A 16,278-nucleotide genomic window follows, 5' to 3' on the forward strand; every position below is an offset into this window, starting at 1 on the left:
CCGATATTGACCTTCGGACCCGACACCACACCTCCCCTCACCCCTCATTGTCAGGGCACACACCCTGACTAGCCCGGACCCGGACCCGCGTCCGGACCCGCTACACTTCCCGCGCACATTCCCGCGCCGCATGGTCCGGCCCCGGATCCTGCCTTCATGTGACTTCCGGGTATCCCCGGAAGTTTTCCTGATATGGTGGCCACTGTGGGAAGATGAGAAGTTAGCTTCCTTCTCATTGTCAGGGCACGCTGCCGCCGCCGCCGCCGCCGCCGCCACCTCCTTTTCCTTTTGTCTCATCCCCTCATTCTCTCTTCTTTCCTTCTTCTCTTTTTCTATCTTTATACAGACAACCTCTCTTTCTTTCCTACCCTTGTAGCACGGATGCGTCCGACGCTGAGCACCCCGTAGGGGCACCGCAACGCCGGATGCACTGCGCACTTCTACTTGTACTCCCCCTCCAACACTCGGGATCGACCGCAGAACCATCCGCGGTAACCCGGCTTCGTCAGAGGGTGACATGGCAACCCCACGTGACCCATTCACACATGTATATAAACTAAGCCGAAGCAGGACCGAAGAAGTAACCTTCTTCTCATTTCCCGCTTCAGGCAAGTACCCTAGTTTAGTCTGGCTTCCCACCCTAATAACAATACATTTCCCACTTCAGCCTAAGAAGCCACACAGGGACGTAAGCCCGAGTAAGGGCTATCCACTATACGGTCTCACCGCCCCACCGTCCAGGCTGCTAGCGCCGAGCGTTACGCCGCTACCTCTGCCTTCCTCGAGCCATCCCTGACACTCATCTCCTTACCCACAGTAGGATTGTGCCCTGGATAGGGCTGGCCAGACCTGAGGCTGTGGGCCATAGGGGAGGGTCATGGGGACCCAGGAGTCGTCCCCTGACACTCATGCCACCTCCACCCTCCCGTCCTTCTCCTACCCTATCTCCATCCGCTCCGATACTCATCTCGGACCGAACATCACCCCTTCCGCCACCTCCTCCTTGCCGACTTCCAAGAGGTTATCCCACCTCCGGCTCCAACACCACCTTTGGTCCGACTCCGGAACATTCTGGGTCCGACCTCATCCTCGACACCTTCCAGATGAGCACGCAACACCTATGCTCCCGACTCCGGACCTCCGCTCCGGAATCCCGTTTGTGTCTCCGTCTCCGGAACCTCCGGTCTTAGCTCCGACCTCGGACTTTGACCCCACCTCTGCTTATACCCATTGTATTGGTTAGCTCATTCCATTTAATTATGTTTGCCAATATTCCGGAGTTTAACTTCCGAGTTCGGACTTTCCGGACTTACGTCAGACCTTGCAGCTATTGCATTGCTCCATTCAATTCCGCTATACTCCCTCATTCCTATTTGGGCTGCTGCTTCCTTTCTATTCAGTCAGCTGGCCATTCCCCACTCCCATCCTCCCTCCTTCCTCCTTGGGCCTTGGCCCTTCACTCCTCCTTTGGGAAACACCATTGAGTCAAACCCTTGGTGTTGCCCCTCCTTTCAGCTCCCTTTGTCTCCTTTCGGAGTACCCTCACTCCTTTTGATTCCGGACCCCTCCTTATATACAATGTACATAGTAACTTGTAACCTCAGTCCGAAATCAACTTGAATTCCCCCAAGAGACTTCCCTTCTGCTAGATCCGAAATTAGGGACCCCCAGGACAACCAGCAATGGCACAGCGCTCCACCTGAGTCGCTGAGGCCAAGGTCCTTCCATGCTAAGTCTCCGATTCCACTCCGGAGTCGTCCGAATCCGCCCGTTCTAACAGTCAGCACTGAGGGTTGCTGTTGTGGGCTGCTATAAGCCGCGATGCCACGAACAAGGCCCGAGGGTAGGGGATTTGGCCTCAGCAACTCTAAAGGAGCACTGTGTCCCCTAGCTCTCCCCCGGCCCTCATTTCACACTCACTGGGGTTGCCCTGTTGGGGTCAAAACCTGGGGAGTCATGATCAAGTAGATATTAGAGCTACATCAGCAAATCCTCTTGGTTTGAATTCGGTGAATCAGCCACTTCGGATGCATAGGAGTGTCTGATTCCGCCAAAGTGCCCAAAGTGCCCAAACTGTGGCTAAACCTGCCTGGGATGTACTGCCCATTCTTCTTTATCTGAGTTGGAAGGCCCGGAAAAACCAGAGTCCGATATCAAAACAGTGCGCCCCTTGACACCACATCGTGTCTAACTGATCTCAAAGCGGCAACTAGACTAAGAAAAGAAAGTCATCAGCTTCAGCGGACCAATGTCAGGGACACGTCCGGGGTCGAGGTGGTCCGGGCGTAGCGTCCGGTGCTGAGGACCTCACGGGGGGTAGATCGGGCGTGCGTACTGGCAGGCCCGATGCAGGACAGCGATCCCTGGCCACTTAGACTGCAGTGGGAATGTTGAGTTATTATTAAAAAGGGGAACTATGCTACTTACCTGAAGTGGGAATGTTGAGAAGAAGGTTACTTCTTCGGTTCCCACCCCAGGTGTGTTTATATACATGCGGCTTGGGTCACATGAGGTCCGCCATGTCACCCCGCATACAGCCGCGGTCACCTGGGTGTCCCCATGGGGGATCCCGAGGGCATATGCTGCACGCGCATGCACTAGGTTGCGCCCTAGAGCCATCCGGGGTCGTCCGGGGCTAGGCATGTCGTGTGTGCGTCGCGGGCGGGTCAATAATACATAGATATAAGGGAAAGGTCGTCCGTGTGAAATAGAAATAGAAATAGGAATAGAAATAGAAGTGGGAGGGGGATAGAGGGGGAAGGGATATGAAGGAAGGGTGCAGGGTGGGAGAAGGGGTACCGGGTGAGGTGGGTCCGGGTGGAGGCGGGTCAGGCGGGTGTGCCCTGACAACCAACCTTCAAAAGCCGCCATGCTCAAAAGCGGCATAATATTATCGAAGTACCTTTAATGTGCCGCGCAACCTGCATGATTGACTTACGGATGTACTTGCAGGAATCAGCAAATGAAGAGATCCCCAAAGTGAACCAACGACAAAGCTCTCATCTGTCAGCCAAAACGTAATAGTCATCACTTTATCCCTTGTCCCGCATGGTTGTATTATAATGTTTCCCAATGTCGAGAACTTCATTTTGGTATCAGAATGCATAAATGAAGGCAACAATATGAGTATTAACTGTAGTTGATCAACTTCATCTTTACCGATGTCCCCGTTGTCCCGCTTGACAACACCTTCTGCATCCTTACTAATCATCTTCAACCTCATCCATCACTTCATCCCCATCATCCTCTTGATCATCTCCCTCGTCCTCGTCTTCATCCTCGTCATTCCCTTCATCATCTTGAACCCAACTCTCCTGCACTCTCCTCACTGAGCTGAACATCTTCAATGCTTCCTTTGTTCTCATCCATCTCAACATCCACATCCTCTTCATCCTCTTCATCACTCTTGCCTTCAACATACTTGGAAACTGCAACTTCTCCCCGAGCACATCGAGCTTTGCCTTCCTTCCCTTTGCTCGTCTACCACTTTCCTGGTGAGTGCAGTGGCAGAAACAAGCGTGGACTCACAATTTCGTGAGCGCATTTCGATCTGTGCAAGGAGGTCAAGATGGCCATGTAATGCCAGCAAGCGATCTCGGAAGCAACATGAGATGCAATTGTAGTGTGAAGTTTGGCTAGCCGCTTCATCAGTTGTGGGTCCTACAAAAAATGCCATGTGAGCCCTGATCGAATGACTGATGAGGGCTAGTAAACTCACAGTTAGGAGGAATGATGCATGTATGATGAGGGTTGCACATAACCACTTTATCAGCACACTGCCTCTCTCTGCATCTATTCCTGATCCTTTTGAGAACTTGAAGCCCACCAAACCTATACCACGATTTAGATGGGATACACATTCCTGAATCAATGGCGCCGCAAATCTGGCTGGCAACTTCCATATAGTGTTTGCAACAACCGAGTCTTCACTGGTACACTGCGGGAAGTCCCCCCATCAGATTGTACTGGGTTGTACCATCACCTAATCGAAAATGCTGGGAGTCCCTATCAGCTTTTTGGAAATGCTCAGTCATGTGTAGTACCAGGGCTACCTAGCATCTGGATTCTGACTTACATATTGATACCAAAAGACAATTTCGCACATTAACTTAGAGGATTCCAATCCCTCATTCTCATCATCGCTGAGTTCCATGTCCTCCCTTTTCAAGTCCGTCCAGGTGTGGGAAGTTCCCCATCAGATTGTACTGGGTTTTACCATCACATTAAAATACTTATCATTTTCTTCAAAATGCGGCAGCTCAGTCGAGTGGAGTACCAGGGATACCGTAGGCATGTGATTGTTGGGAGCAAGGTGACCATTGGGAAGAGTGGAAGCGCGGGGCGCTAATGTCGGTTTTGGGTTCCTTTCCTCATCCTTGTTGGTTCGGGAGTTGCCATCTACTTTTGGAACTTCGTCTCACCTGTCATCTCTCTTATCTCTGTGTTCCCCCCACACTCATCCAATCAATGCTGGATATCCATAATATGTGCAGCCATGTTTTTCTTGGCTGGCCCTCTGTTTTCTGCATCCTAATAGGTGCTTCAATGCTTACTATTGCCAATCCAGGTTGAGCGATCTTGCGCAATCAGCTCATCCGATCTTGGCGATCAAGCCTGCATTGCACCCTTTGGTGGGAGCCATATCTGTGTCTGCTATTTTGTCTCTTCAATTCTTGAGTCCGACACTGTGGGCCCATGCTCTGTTGCACCGTGCACGCTTCCATTCCAATAGTCAGGCTTGTACAATTGGACGCGTTCCCACGCGTTTTGACGTGTTCTTCACTCATTGATGCCAAGATTTTGGGCCAACCGACATGGAAGGACGCAGACCAGATGTGTTATCATGGCATTGCCCAATGCGCTGTTGCAGAGCCTGCACTGGTGCCTAATCACAAAGTGTGCCTACTACTATGCTCTTAACTTTCCTCCCCTTCCCATTTCCTTGCTAACTTTCTACTCCAGGAAACAATCAAACTTCCCAAAAGTGACTGGAATTGGAAGACAATAGCTTCCTCCATGGCTAAAAGGCGAACTCCTGTTGGTGAGGTACAAAGAGTGCTGGAACCCCGCGGGTCGGGTTTCACAGATGAGCAAACTATGTGTTCCCCACCATTCACCCCACCATTCACCTCATCATTTGCTTTGCGATCTACCTGCCATATTTACCCCCTGATTATTGTCATCCTATCTTCGAAACCGACTTGCTCTTGGGACCTACGCCGGCCCCACAGACCCCGAGGGGTTATCCCTGCAAAGGTGTGTTCAAGCGCGAGGTTTTCTCTGCACCCTCAGTATAGCCTTGGGGTATTATTTTCTCCGACACTCGCAATGACAAGCGCCAGTGTATGCGTGTATTACTATATACCAAATGAATATATTATGATTTACTATTAAAACAGGCAGGGTTACCTATCAATAACTTCCAGGGCACCCTGTCAGTATTTCTGGGGTACCCTGTCAGGATGGCCCCATCAGACTGCGCATATCTGATAGGAGGTCCGGGCACTCGAAATCTGATGGTTGGCCCCGTCAAATGGTAATGGGGCTACCTAGCAGGGCTGGTACTGGGGCAACCCTACACCATCTGCCGGGGTTACTTCCCACTGTGGGTATTGAGCACCATCTCGAGGAGCTCCAAGTCACTGGAATGTAATGCCTGAATGAGCATCTGAGTGAGGGAGAGCGGGTCAGAGGGCTTTGATATGGCTGAGTCTCTTGTGCCCTCGGCCACTAAGTCCAGCGTTGACAGGTGCAGGGGGTCAGAGGCGATGGCAAGTTTCCCTCCTAGAGAAAGCTCAGCCACATCACCATTCAGTTCAGCTTCATTGTTCAGAGCAGCATCAGGATCTTCTCTGTCTGACACCAAATCCATTCCCTGTGTGAAGAGTTGACTCTTCTGCCTCACGGTACCTTTGGATGGGGATCTACAAGACATGCACACATCCGTAAAAATAATAATGTTTGTCTCAAGTGAGAAATGCTTACCCCGGAATCTCCCTCTGCCTGCACAGGGTTAGAAAGGGGAGCTTCGAGTTCGATCTGGGGAATGTAATTCCCATCGTTGTCAAGGAAAGGCTGGGGATGGCATTCTCAGTTTGTTCGTCATCTCGGATAATCTCTAACAACAGTACATACTATGGAAGTGAATACTGGTCATGTGCCTCTGATATAACAGGCAATATGTATTACCGGGGCTTCTTTGTTACTGGTGGCAAAGCCTGCCATGGCTACAAAGGTTCAAAAGGTCCGGTAACAATGTTCGAGCCTACACTGAGGTTGATCAGGGGCGCTTGCTTCTTTGAGGGTGACGATGCAATGGTGGTATTGGGTAGACTGTCATATCCATCCCTGGCCATCGACCTCCACTCCCTCCGATCCCTCCAGTCTACCTCCGCTCCTTCTTCACTAACCTCGGAGCTCCCACATTCCGCAATCACCTCGGTACTTCTCGATGGTCACCACCCCCTCTTTTCAATTTATTACCTACACCTCCCTAAGTACGGAGCCCCAAAGGCTTCCAGACAGCTCCGACATCCGCTAGCGCACTCCCGCCTCCGCCGGGCAATACACTCACTTGCCCTGCAAGCCCACCTTCAGGCCTATCCCTCCTTTCCATTTCTGGGTTATCGTCTACCATTCTGTTAACCCCGTAACCCGACTCGTCGGTAATATTCAATCAGCTAATGTCTAACCCCGTTAGCTCCGCTCCGCTTGGCTCCACCATTTGCGGGCCCGCTCTCGTTGTAACTATATATATACTCAACTTGTACATAGGTTACACCTCAGTAATAATATCGACTAGAGTTTACCCCCTTCAGTTCTGGTTGCCAGTTCAGTAAGTTAGGGCACAGACGTGTTACTTGGCACAGCGCTCCTGGCATAAGTCGCTGAGGCCGAAGCCCTCCGCCATGGAGACACTCCTTCGTCTCAACCTGGTCTCTGACATAGACGTGCAGAGACCCTGATGCTGAAAGAACCAGTAGAGATATGGATGATGAAGTCTTGGCAAATTCGATGAACCGCACATCGGTGTCAAGAGGAATGGAGGCTATTACTCTTCCCTCTTTGATATTAAAGGATGATGAACTGTCGTGGTCATCCAGGTCGCCTAGCACAGGGATTTTCCAAATCGAAACAAAGTGGTCACCCTCTGCAATCGAGGCAAGTATTCGAGAATCTGATTCATTATCAGAATGGGAGATGGAAATCCATCGAAGATACAAAAGGCAGGAAGCATGTCCAATGAATGTGGCAAGTTTGCACAATTGGCTGGGTTGAGAGGATTGATCTTCGTCCCTTGCAATCTACATGGCTGCTCCTGGAAGAGAAGTGGGTTATGGAGGTGTGCGACCAGTCCCAGTGGCCCCAAGATGTGAGGAACAACTGTCGATCAATTGCCCACTCTTGAGACTCCACACGTTGAGGATCCCATCCTGGCCCGATGTCCAAATCATCTTATCCCTATGTTTGCTTTCAGGAATCGCTGCAGAGAGATATTACAAAGTCATAGAGGCTGGAGTCCTGCCTAATGGAGAGAATGCTAGATGTGGATCTCGAGCTTGACAATGAACGCCTGACTTCACTCCAGTAAGGCAAAAAAATTGTGATGTCCCTGGAGGAGAAGCCAATTACCAAAGATTGTTAACTAGTCTCCTGGGTTTCTGAAGGCTGTCTCACTATTTCGCTTCTTTCTGCTCTTGTGGCCCCATCGGTGTTCCGAGGGCTTAATCCATTGCATACAGGTGACACGAGCATCCATGAAGATTTTCTCCAACATGATCTTTTAAGTGGAAGTGCTAAACACGTGTAACCGATGTTTGTCGACTGCAAGTGAGATATGTGCCTGAGTGGGAAAATGAGGAAAAGACGCTACCAGGGCTGTTTCTATGATGACTGGTACGAGCCAAGCACGCAGGCGTATTCGCTTCCTTTTAGGCTGTGGATCTTGCTTGCTCTTCTTCAAATTGGAATTGAACCATTTGGTGAATTGAAAAGTGAAAGTGAAAACTTCCTGCAACGACGATGTGGAGACTGGCAAAAGGGTCTGCTAAGATCAGTTCATTCACGGAGCCATGTAGCCAAGTCAGAATGAAACATACCGCCTTTGAAGTTCCCATCCATGTATGTGATGTTGTGTCAGGGCACACCCACCCGACCCGGCTCCACCTGCCCTCACCTGGTATCCCGCTCACCTCTATTCCTCACCCTTCACCACTGTTCCTCATCTCTTGTTCTTCCTTTTGCTCTTTTGCTCTTTTGTTCTTTCTTCTATCTTTATCTACATGGACGACCATTCCCCATATCTATGTATTATTGACCTGCCTGCGACACATGCATGATGCACCCAGCCCCAGATGACCTGGACGGCCTCACGGTGCAACCCAGCACGCGCACATGCAGCACACACCCTCAGGATCCCCCACAGGGACACCTGGATGACTGTGGCTGTATGCAGGGTGACGTGGCAAACCTCATGTGACCCAAGCTGCATGTACATAAAGGTACCTGGGGTGGGAACCGAAGAAGTAACCTTCTTCTCACAATTCCCACTTCAGTCTGAGTAGCCAGGGATCCTTGTCCCAGATCAGGCCCATCACTACGCACACCCGCTCCACACCCTGTGACAGCCTCAGTGCCGGGTGTTACACCTGGGCCCCCTCAACCCCGGATGCGTCCCTGACATGTTGGTGCAAAAGATCGAACACATAAAGTCCCCCAGGGTCATTATCCTGAAACAAATCTTTGCTGCGGGGAAAGGTGGTTCGATGAAGTGGCAGGATGGGTATGGGATAAATGTGTTTTACACGATCTTGCTGATCAATAATATGTCTCGTCGAAAAGGATTCACATAGTAATAGCACCCGCACCCAGTGAAGAATGGCGCCTTTTGAAATGAGCTGCAGGGACCGAACGCCCCATCTGCAGTGTGACCTGATAAATATATGGATGTCAAACAATCGAGGTCACTGACTCGCTCAATTCAAGCGAGATGATTGAACAACCCCACCTTGTGCCTGGTGAGGCAGTTGTTGAGGCAGGCTGAGCGTAATACCAGATCCTGAGGGACGCATGCAGCGAATGTGACATCGCGATTGTAGGGAAGATAGACCTTTAACGAAAAAAGGGAGATGGGGGTTAGCACGGAACGTGATGAGAGATTAGAGTTACTCAGCAAAGCGACAAGAACTGGCACCTGTCGCTGTAAAGTCGACGTTTTAAATGTATGGATATCGAACGATCGAGGCTGCTAATTTGGTCGATTCAAGGACATGATCGAACCCCAGTGCCTTCATCGGGTGTGAGTCATTATCGAGTTAGCGCAGCAGGCTGAGTGTAATACTGGTTTTGGCTGAGAGATGCATGCAGTGAATGTGAAATCGCAATTGTAGGGAAGACCGACCTTTAACGAAAAAAGGGAGAAGTGGTTTAGTGCCGAACATGATGAAAGATGAGAGTTACTCAGCATCCATGAAGACTGGCACCTGCAGTGGAACTAGCGGTGGGTGGTAGAGTCATCATTACAATCAATATCGACATGGACATGGATGCGAGAAGTGATTGATTAAGCTGAACCGGTTTCAAGTGGGAGAATTGGACAATTCCATTGTTTCCGGTGGTGAAAACGATCGAATACACAATGGGGAAGGGCGCAAAGCAGAAGGTTCAACAGCAGCAAGTTACTTTTGGATGGTGCATACACGTTCATGTAGTATCAAGCCCAAGTACGAGGATACCCAAGGATTTCCCCTGTCCTCGTAAAAATCGTCAGTTCACACACAGGAGAATAATTCCAGGCAGGAGTGGCTTCTCGCCACCTTCCCAGTGGAACGACTTCTTCGACATGGGGATGATGCTGGTAGGGGACTTTGGCGCTGACGATGTAGCCGGATCACCATACCTCCATGGCTTCACGAATCTCCATGTCGAAGAAGCCCGTAAAACAGGCAGGTGGAGTGGGTTGCATAGCAGTCAATGCGGTGGACGAAGGGATGTAGGGTGGCTGGATAGGGCACAACACACAAACTTCTTTAAGGGGGATGCTGCCTGAACATGTTTGAGTGGCATGTATTACTGTTGAGATGTTTGGTAAATAATTGAGCGAAATACCTCCATCGGAGCAGCAGCAATGTTTAACGGAGCTCTAGCTTATCAAATTGGAAGCCTGGATTCAGCTCCCCAGTTCGATTCCGCATCAAAAACAATGTACTATATATCATTAAGCCCGGATCTAAACAAGGACTCACAGGGTGGGACTGGTGTTCTGCAGGGAGCTCCCAGTTCAGCGAGACAGGGGAAGTTGCACACGACTTGAATGCGGAGCCAGAATCGGAAAGGGAAACTTGCGGCATCTTGAAAACCTCTTCCAACCGTTCTACAAAGCTAAGCTGCACACCACCCTGGTTCAGACGATTAAGTTCCCCTGCGAAGTCGAAGCTTTTCTTGCCAGTGTCGTCCTCACGCATATGGTCACCTTCTTCATCTGAATATGTTGGTTCATGACCAACCCCCGACAGCGCAGTAATCACAAGGGAAAAATGAGGGCCTGGCACAATGAACCAGGAGTGGAATTCGAGCCCAAAGTTGTAACTGGTAGGGACAAGTGATCGGACACAGGAGACTCAGGTGGGCAAGGGATAGAAAGCATGTCGTCTAACGACCGTACAGAACCACTGCTTGAGATGATGGCTGTCAGGTAGTATGTCCAAATCTGGGTCAGTAGGTATCTCATCCTCAGAAGATGGAGACGGTTCTTGTGTTTGCTCAGTGTTATTGGCTTCGTCGGTACAGCGACTCAGCTGATGATTGTTCCCGAGCTCACTGAGGAACAGGTCGTCCTTTCCTATGGATTGTGACGTTCTTCAGTGGACTATCGAGACCGTCCAAAGATGATGTATTACCTGTGGACTTGCCCCGTGGTTGATGAATGCGTGAGGAACCCCTGACAGTGATCTCATTTCGAGACATCATGCAGTCATATGGGCGTAGTGAACTGATGCTTGGCTCTTGTTCAATTGATGATTCACAAGGACCCTTGCACAGATACAGTGGGCCAAAGCTCAGACCAACTTCCAGTAAAAGACCTGTCAATTGTCAGAATCTGGAGATTATTGTCAGAGTCGGGCAGACTGTCAGAAGACGGACTGAAGACGGATTGGGTTTCTGTCTGAGTTGGGGTCGGAGATTGTGGCAGAGGTCTGTTGGAGCATGCACATGTGGATATGTGGGCGGAAATGTGCGGCACGTCCAGAAGCGCTGTTCAAGGTTAGCAGAGTGGGATCACGGCCTCAGCGACTCAGGTGGAGCGCTGTGCCCTGAGCTTGACGTTTGGGGGAGATCCCGTATTTACAGACTGACACTTACAGCAGACTTCAAACAAGACTTGCGGGTGGAGCGGACCTGTAGGAGGAGCACGGACTCTGCGAGCACGGACTCAGAGGGGGGGAAGCCCCCTTTGCAGAAGGAGGGACTCAGAACAGACAGGGGGGTACTCTAGTTGATTTCAGACTGAGGTCCCTGAAAGTATTTACAAGGTATAAGTAGATAAGAGAAATCAAAAGAGGGACCGGTCGGTCCGGTGCGGAAATAAGCGGAAATGAGCGGGGACTTGTCAAACTAAACCAAGGACAAGAACCTGGGAAATGGGAGGCAAGGAATGAATAAAGTCAAAGCGGATCAAGTACCAATATTGACAGATTAAATGAATGAATAGGAAAGTGCAATAGCACACGGATCAAATGCCAATATTGGGGTGAACATAATAGGCACTCGGCAAGGAATGAATGTTATGTTGCCGAGTGACAAAAATGACCAGAGGACAAAAGCGGAGGTCAGCACGCGGTGCCAACACAAGTCCGCGAACAGAGGTTGATCTGTCAGCACTGTCACACAAGGACAGCATGAAGGCCAACAGAGGTACAGAGGGGAGTGGGAGTGTTGACCTGACCAGAGGTGTCAAGGGCAACCAGAAGTGGGCAGAGGGTGCAGAGATGGGCAGAGGGCACGGAGTGGGCAGAGGGTGCGGAATGCATGGAAGCGGGGCATGGCTGCGACCACATAGCGGGAAGCAATGAGTGTGGTTCAGATGGAGACAAGGCTGGCATAGGAGCTGGAGGGACTGAATGCCGGGAGCGCCAAGGGCTCGGGAACTGGAGGTAAGGTCGGAATGCCGGCAGGGTCTAGGTTCTGATTGTTGGCCAAGTCTCACGCAATAAGGCAGGGGGCCAGACATCGGGTTGGGGGCTGGTTAGGATGGGTTTTGGGTTGGCAGATTCACCTATCGGCGTTGGTTCGCTGCTGACAGAGCCCCGGGATTTGTCGGTCATGACATCAATGTCAAACATGCGGTCCGGTTTGACTGAAGATGGAACATCAGGGTAGCAAAGCTGACAAGCGCGCTCAATGGTATGAAGAGCGAAAGCGGGCACAGGTCCGGCATCAAGTTTTTTGAGTTGGGGGACCAATGCTTTGCAGGGCTTGCCTCCGAAGTTGCACTCAGTTGATATAACTCCTCAGTTGCAGCCACCAACATATTGATGGGCTGTGGTCTTCTCTCCGGGGTATGACCTGGGACATAAAGAATTGCGTCCTTCTTGATCATCTGTTTGGATGCCTCGGTCGAAGGAAGCAAGAAAGACTCGGAACCACGGGATGTGGAGAACAGATCAACGGTGCGAACTCGAAATCAACGGCGATTGGCTCTCCATAGGACTCAACAGATCTGGTCGGGCTGGATTTGCAAGTGGATGCCTTCATGTTCCCAGTGGAGGGAGAACTTGAAGCACTCAGAATATGTTAGACAGCGCACCACGTTTCCGACATTTTCCATCCTTTGTATCTTTATCGTGGCCAGGAGGTGCAGTCCTCCGAGTCATGGAGCGAGACTCAAGGATAGACAGAGTGGAAGAGTGCCACAAACTGGCAGCCCCTGATGACATTGAGTACACCACAGTGCTGAGCATTTGTTGCTGGCTTGAGACGGTTTGCTGTGTTCAACAGTAGAGATACCTTGAAATAGGTCTCGTTTAGGACATTAATACCCTCTAAAAAATGGAGATAAATGTCATGGTCTGCACGACGATTCACCAGATAGTTTTCAAACCAGTGGGAGTGCTTGGTGCTGAAACGCTTTTTCTCATCAAGCTTAATGTCGAAATTGTTTGCAGCAATGTTGTTAATGATGAAGAGGATCTTCTGACACATCGTCTGCTTGAACAGCTGTGAAAGCAAGAGGGGCAGGCTCCATTTCGGGGAGATGAATGTCATTTTCGCCAGTATTATTGCTCCCTTTCCCAGACCCAGTTTCGGCGATAGTAAGAGTCTTCTAGCTATCACTGGGCGAGCCAATTGAAAGTGAGGTATCCGGAGAAGTGTATTGCAAAGAGGGATAGGTAACCTGGACTCGAAGGGAATAAGGGCTTTGATGCCAAACGTGGAGAGATTGGAGTCGGGTGAGCTTCAGACATCTCAATGAGAAGGATGAAATCAATGGGACTAATCGACCCGAAGAGATACCCCATCATTACGAGCCCCCAGGCTGGAGAAGATGATTGGAAGAACTTATACCTGTCAAATAGCGAGTGAAGCGTACATCCATTCCTTTGGATTGGAGTTTTTGACTCATGCAGCATGCCAATGGCCTGATCGACAGAGATGTCACCAACATACATTCTCCGATAGATTGTCTCAACTTCAATTTCAATCCCCAGAGAAAAAGTGGCAATGGTGAGCCTAGGCTCTGCATCAGAATCTGGGGTCAAGTTCATAGTCTGGGATGAAGCTGATAGCTGAGATTACGGATTTCGGTAAAGTATTTCACATTGGTCAGAGATATGTTGCTGTGAAGAGATGAATTGTGAGAGCTTTAGTATGCATCTGTAGGACATAACTTACAAAGCATACGGATAACATAAGCAATAGACAAGTTGCGTTCTTCTGCATGTCCTGGACAGTTTTCCCAGCACCATGCACAATAACAAGTCTTTGAAAGTGCATGAACCTTGCAGATGACGTGGATGGGTCCGAGCATTCCAACTTGGCTTCCTGGGATTTGCAGAGAATGTCAGCATATTTTCGGCACTGGTTCAGAACCAGCAGTGGTCATGGTGGTACCAGTAGGTGTAGTAACAATGACGTTGGTGTCTTGCCCATCCTGGGGACATTCAATGGGGTAACCAGTGGGGAGAAATGCATTGAAGCCTTGAATCAGAGATGGGTGGCCGGTAAAAAGGGTTGAGGCTCTGGAGTGTCAATCCTATATAGACGTTCTAAGTAAACCCACATCATAGAATCAATCCTGAAAACAAATCTCACAACTGACTTTTAAAATCCTTCATGATATCGAGAAACTGATTATAGACATCCAGTTGGTCACTGAACTTAACCTTCACCAGCTCCAAGTACGAGAGGGAGGGTGCATTTACAGATATTCCGGGGGTCAGCATTCCCGATTCTGGGAATGGACGGATCGCTGCCGGTGTCTCAGGCACAGAACCCTCTGCAAACTCGTCATAAGGTGGGACTATCTGTCGAAATGAATACCAAATATCAATGAACCCATACGACTCCGGAACGGACAAGTCATTGTATATCCATTGGGGCCCGTTCTGAGATCCATCAGCTCCACTATCCAACATCCGACGTATAGCAGAAACAAAGTCAGGCACCCCGCACAATTCTGAGGCCTTGGAAATTGGAATACACTTAGAATGTGGCTCTAACGCAACCTTAACCCCACTGTCGGCTAGAATGGCTACAGACTTAAGTCAGTAATGAACGGCAATATGATATAGTCATGTATGGGTGTACCACGTGAAAGTGGAAAACGCTCAGCAAGGGATGTTCCCTCACAGGGTTCTGGAGCCAACCCTGACACTGGATCACCACTCTCCTCGCCATCTCCTTCTGTGCATGGCAGCAATTGCTCCAACTCCTGTGTGACCTAGAATATTATAAGTCAAGATCAATATCTTAGCGAGGAGATGTCCATACTCCTGGCTTCTGGGATAATTTCCATTCTGTATATAGCGTTCAGAGAGCCACCTTCTCTTGAACCTCGAGAAAGTTGACTATTTGTTGCCCATAGTCATGCTTGTTAGACATGCAATACTGTTACAGGAATGGGTTCCGGGGAACCCAACCTGAGCCGTTCGGCTCACTAATGGAGGTGGCTGCGTAGCCATCGGAGGGAGAGCGGAATGGGATGAGTGTCTGGCAGTGTAACCTGTGGGTTGGCCAACGGTAACTTGGCGCTCCTGGGAGCGTGCCGGTAGCGGGTGTGCTGGGAGCAGTTGGCTAGCGGTGACTTGGCACTCAATGGAGCGTACCGGTAGCGTGGGATACTGGGACTCCCAAAGGGAGTCACCCAGTTGGTGGCTATCGGTGACTTGGCGCTCATGGGAGCGTACCGGTAGCGGGAGTTGTTGGGGAAAGCGGGCTGGTGGACCAGTGCACGGTAGTGAGTGACTGTGGGAAGTGGGACCCGCAGGTGCATGGCCAGACATTCTGGAGCTGCCTGGACTATATCCCTCTCCTAAGGAGGTGGGATAGGCTACAGTTCCTGATAGGGAACTTCTGGTTGGATGGGAGTGACCGCTCAACCACCCGGTGGACTGGTGGGAGCGGGCAGCAGGAGGTTGGGCGTGGGAATGCCCTCCTCGCTGCGGTTTTGTCATGGAGAGGATGAATAGGGAGGTGGACATGGTTCCAAGGTTACAGGTTGAGTTTACAGTGGTGGCACAATGGTGAGGATGTTACAATTGCGGTACAAGGTTTGTGGGTTATGTATTCGATAATGAGAAAACATCTCGGCATTTGCCATACATGTCATATGACTTGTATCTATCTAATACAAAGGTTGTAATGGCCAAGGGAAGTCCCTTGGAAATCAACAAATCCCCCAGCCAGCACCAAAACCCAGTGGGAAAGCTTGGCATGGGGCTTGACAATGAAATAAAGGTGAAAGGTTTGAATGTTCAGTCATGGACCATAAGATTCTAGGTCCATTCCTATAACAAATACGGTTCCTTGCACATTTTAATATGCTTAGTCTCTGGAGTTTCCGTTGAGAAGTGCCTTTGCGACGTGTATCATCCATAAAATGTGGAAGGGTGTGTAATTTAGGGATATTCATATGCCCCTGTTCTCGAGAACCATTTTGAATGAAGGCACTCTTGTACCGATGGAAACGCTCTAGGCTCTTCTTCATGAATAGCAGGTCAGTCTCAGATATGACAGGAGACTGCACAACAAAGATGTAATCCAGCAATGAACAGACCGCTT

General features: G+C 50.0%; 2 protein-coding genes across 2 annotated transcripts; both read right to left on the minus strand.

The window, feature by feature from the left end:
* Positions 1-9,702: 9,702 nt before the first annotated feature.
* EI90DRAFT_3012177 (uncharacterized protein) lies at positions 9,703-10,965 on the minus strand (the record flags this gene model as incomplete). Its single annotated transcript, XM_039056548.1, has 6 exons — positions 9,703-9,747; positions 9,899-10,000; positions 10,021-10,044; positions 10,245-10,480; positions 10,664-10,840; positions 10,899-10,965. 6 exons carry the CDS (start codon positions 10,963-10,965, stop codon positions 9,703-9,705), a joined length of 651 nt encoding a protein of 216 aa, XP_038922601.1.
* A 2,363-nt stretch (positions 10,966-13,328) lies between these two features.
* EI90DRAFT_3116788 (uncharacterized protein) lies at positions 13,329-15,500 on the minus strand (the record flags this gene model as incomplete). Its single annotated transcript, XM_039062923.1, has 7 exons — positions 13,329-13,784; positions 13,891-14,040; positions 14,078-14,237; positions 14,311-14,749; positions 14,806-14,938; positions 15,040-15,105; positions 15,156-15,500. 7 exons carry the CDS (start codon positions 15,498-15,500, stop codon positions 13,329-13,331), a joined length of 1,749 nt encoding a protein of 582 aa, XP_038922602.1.
* Positions 15,501-16,278: the final 778 nt, after the last annotated feature.

Source organism: Cantharellus anzutake (genome assembly GCF_015039405.1).
Source record: "Cantharellus anzutake strain C23 chromosome Unknown EI90scaffold_4, whole genome shotgun sequence".
NCBI lineage: Eukaryota > Fungi > Basidiomycota > Agaricomycetes > Cantharellales > Hydnaceae > Cantharellus > Cantharellus anzutake.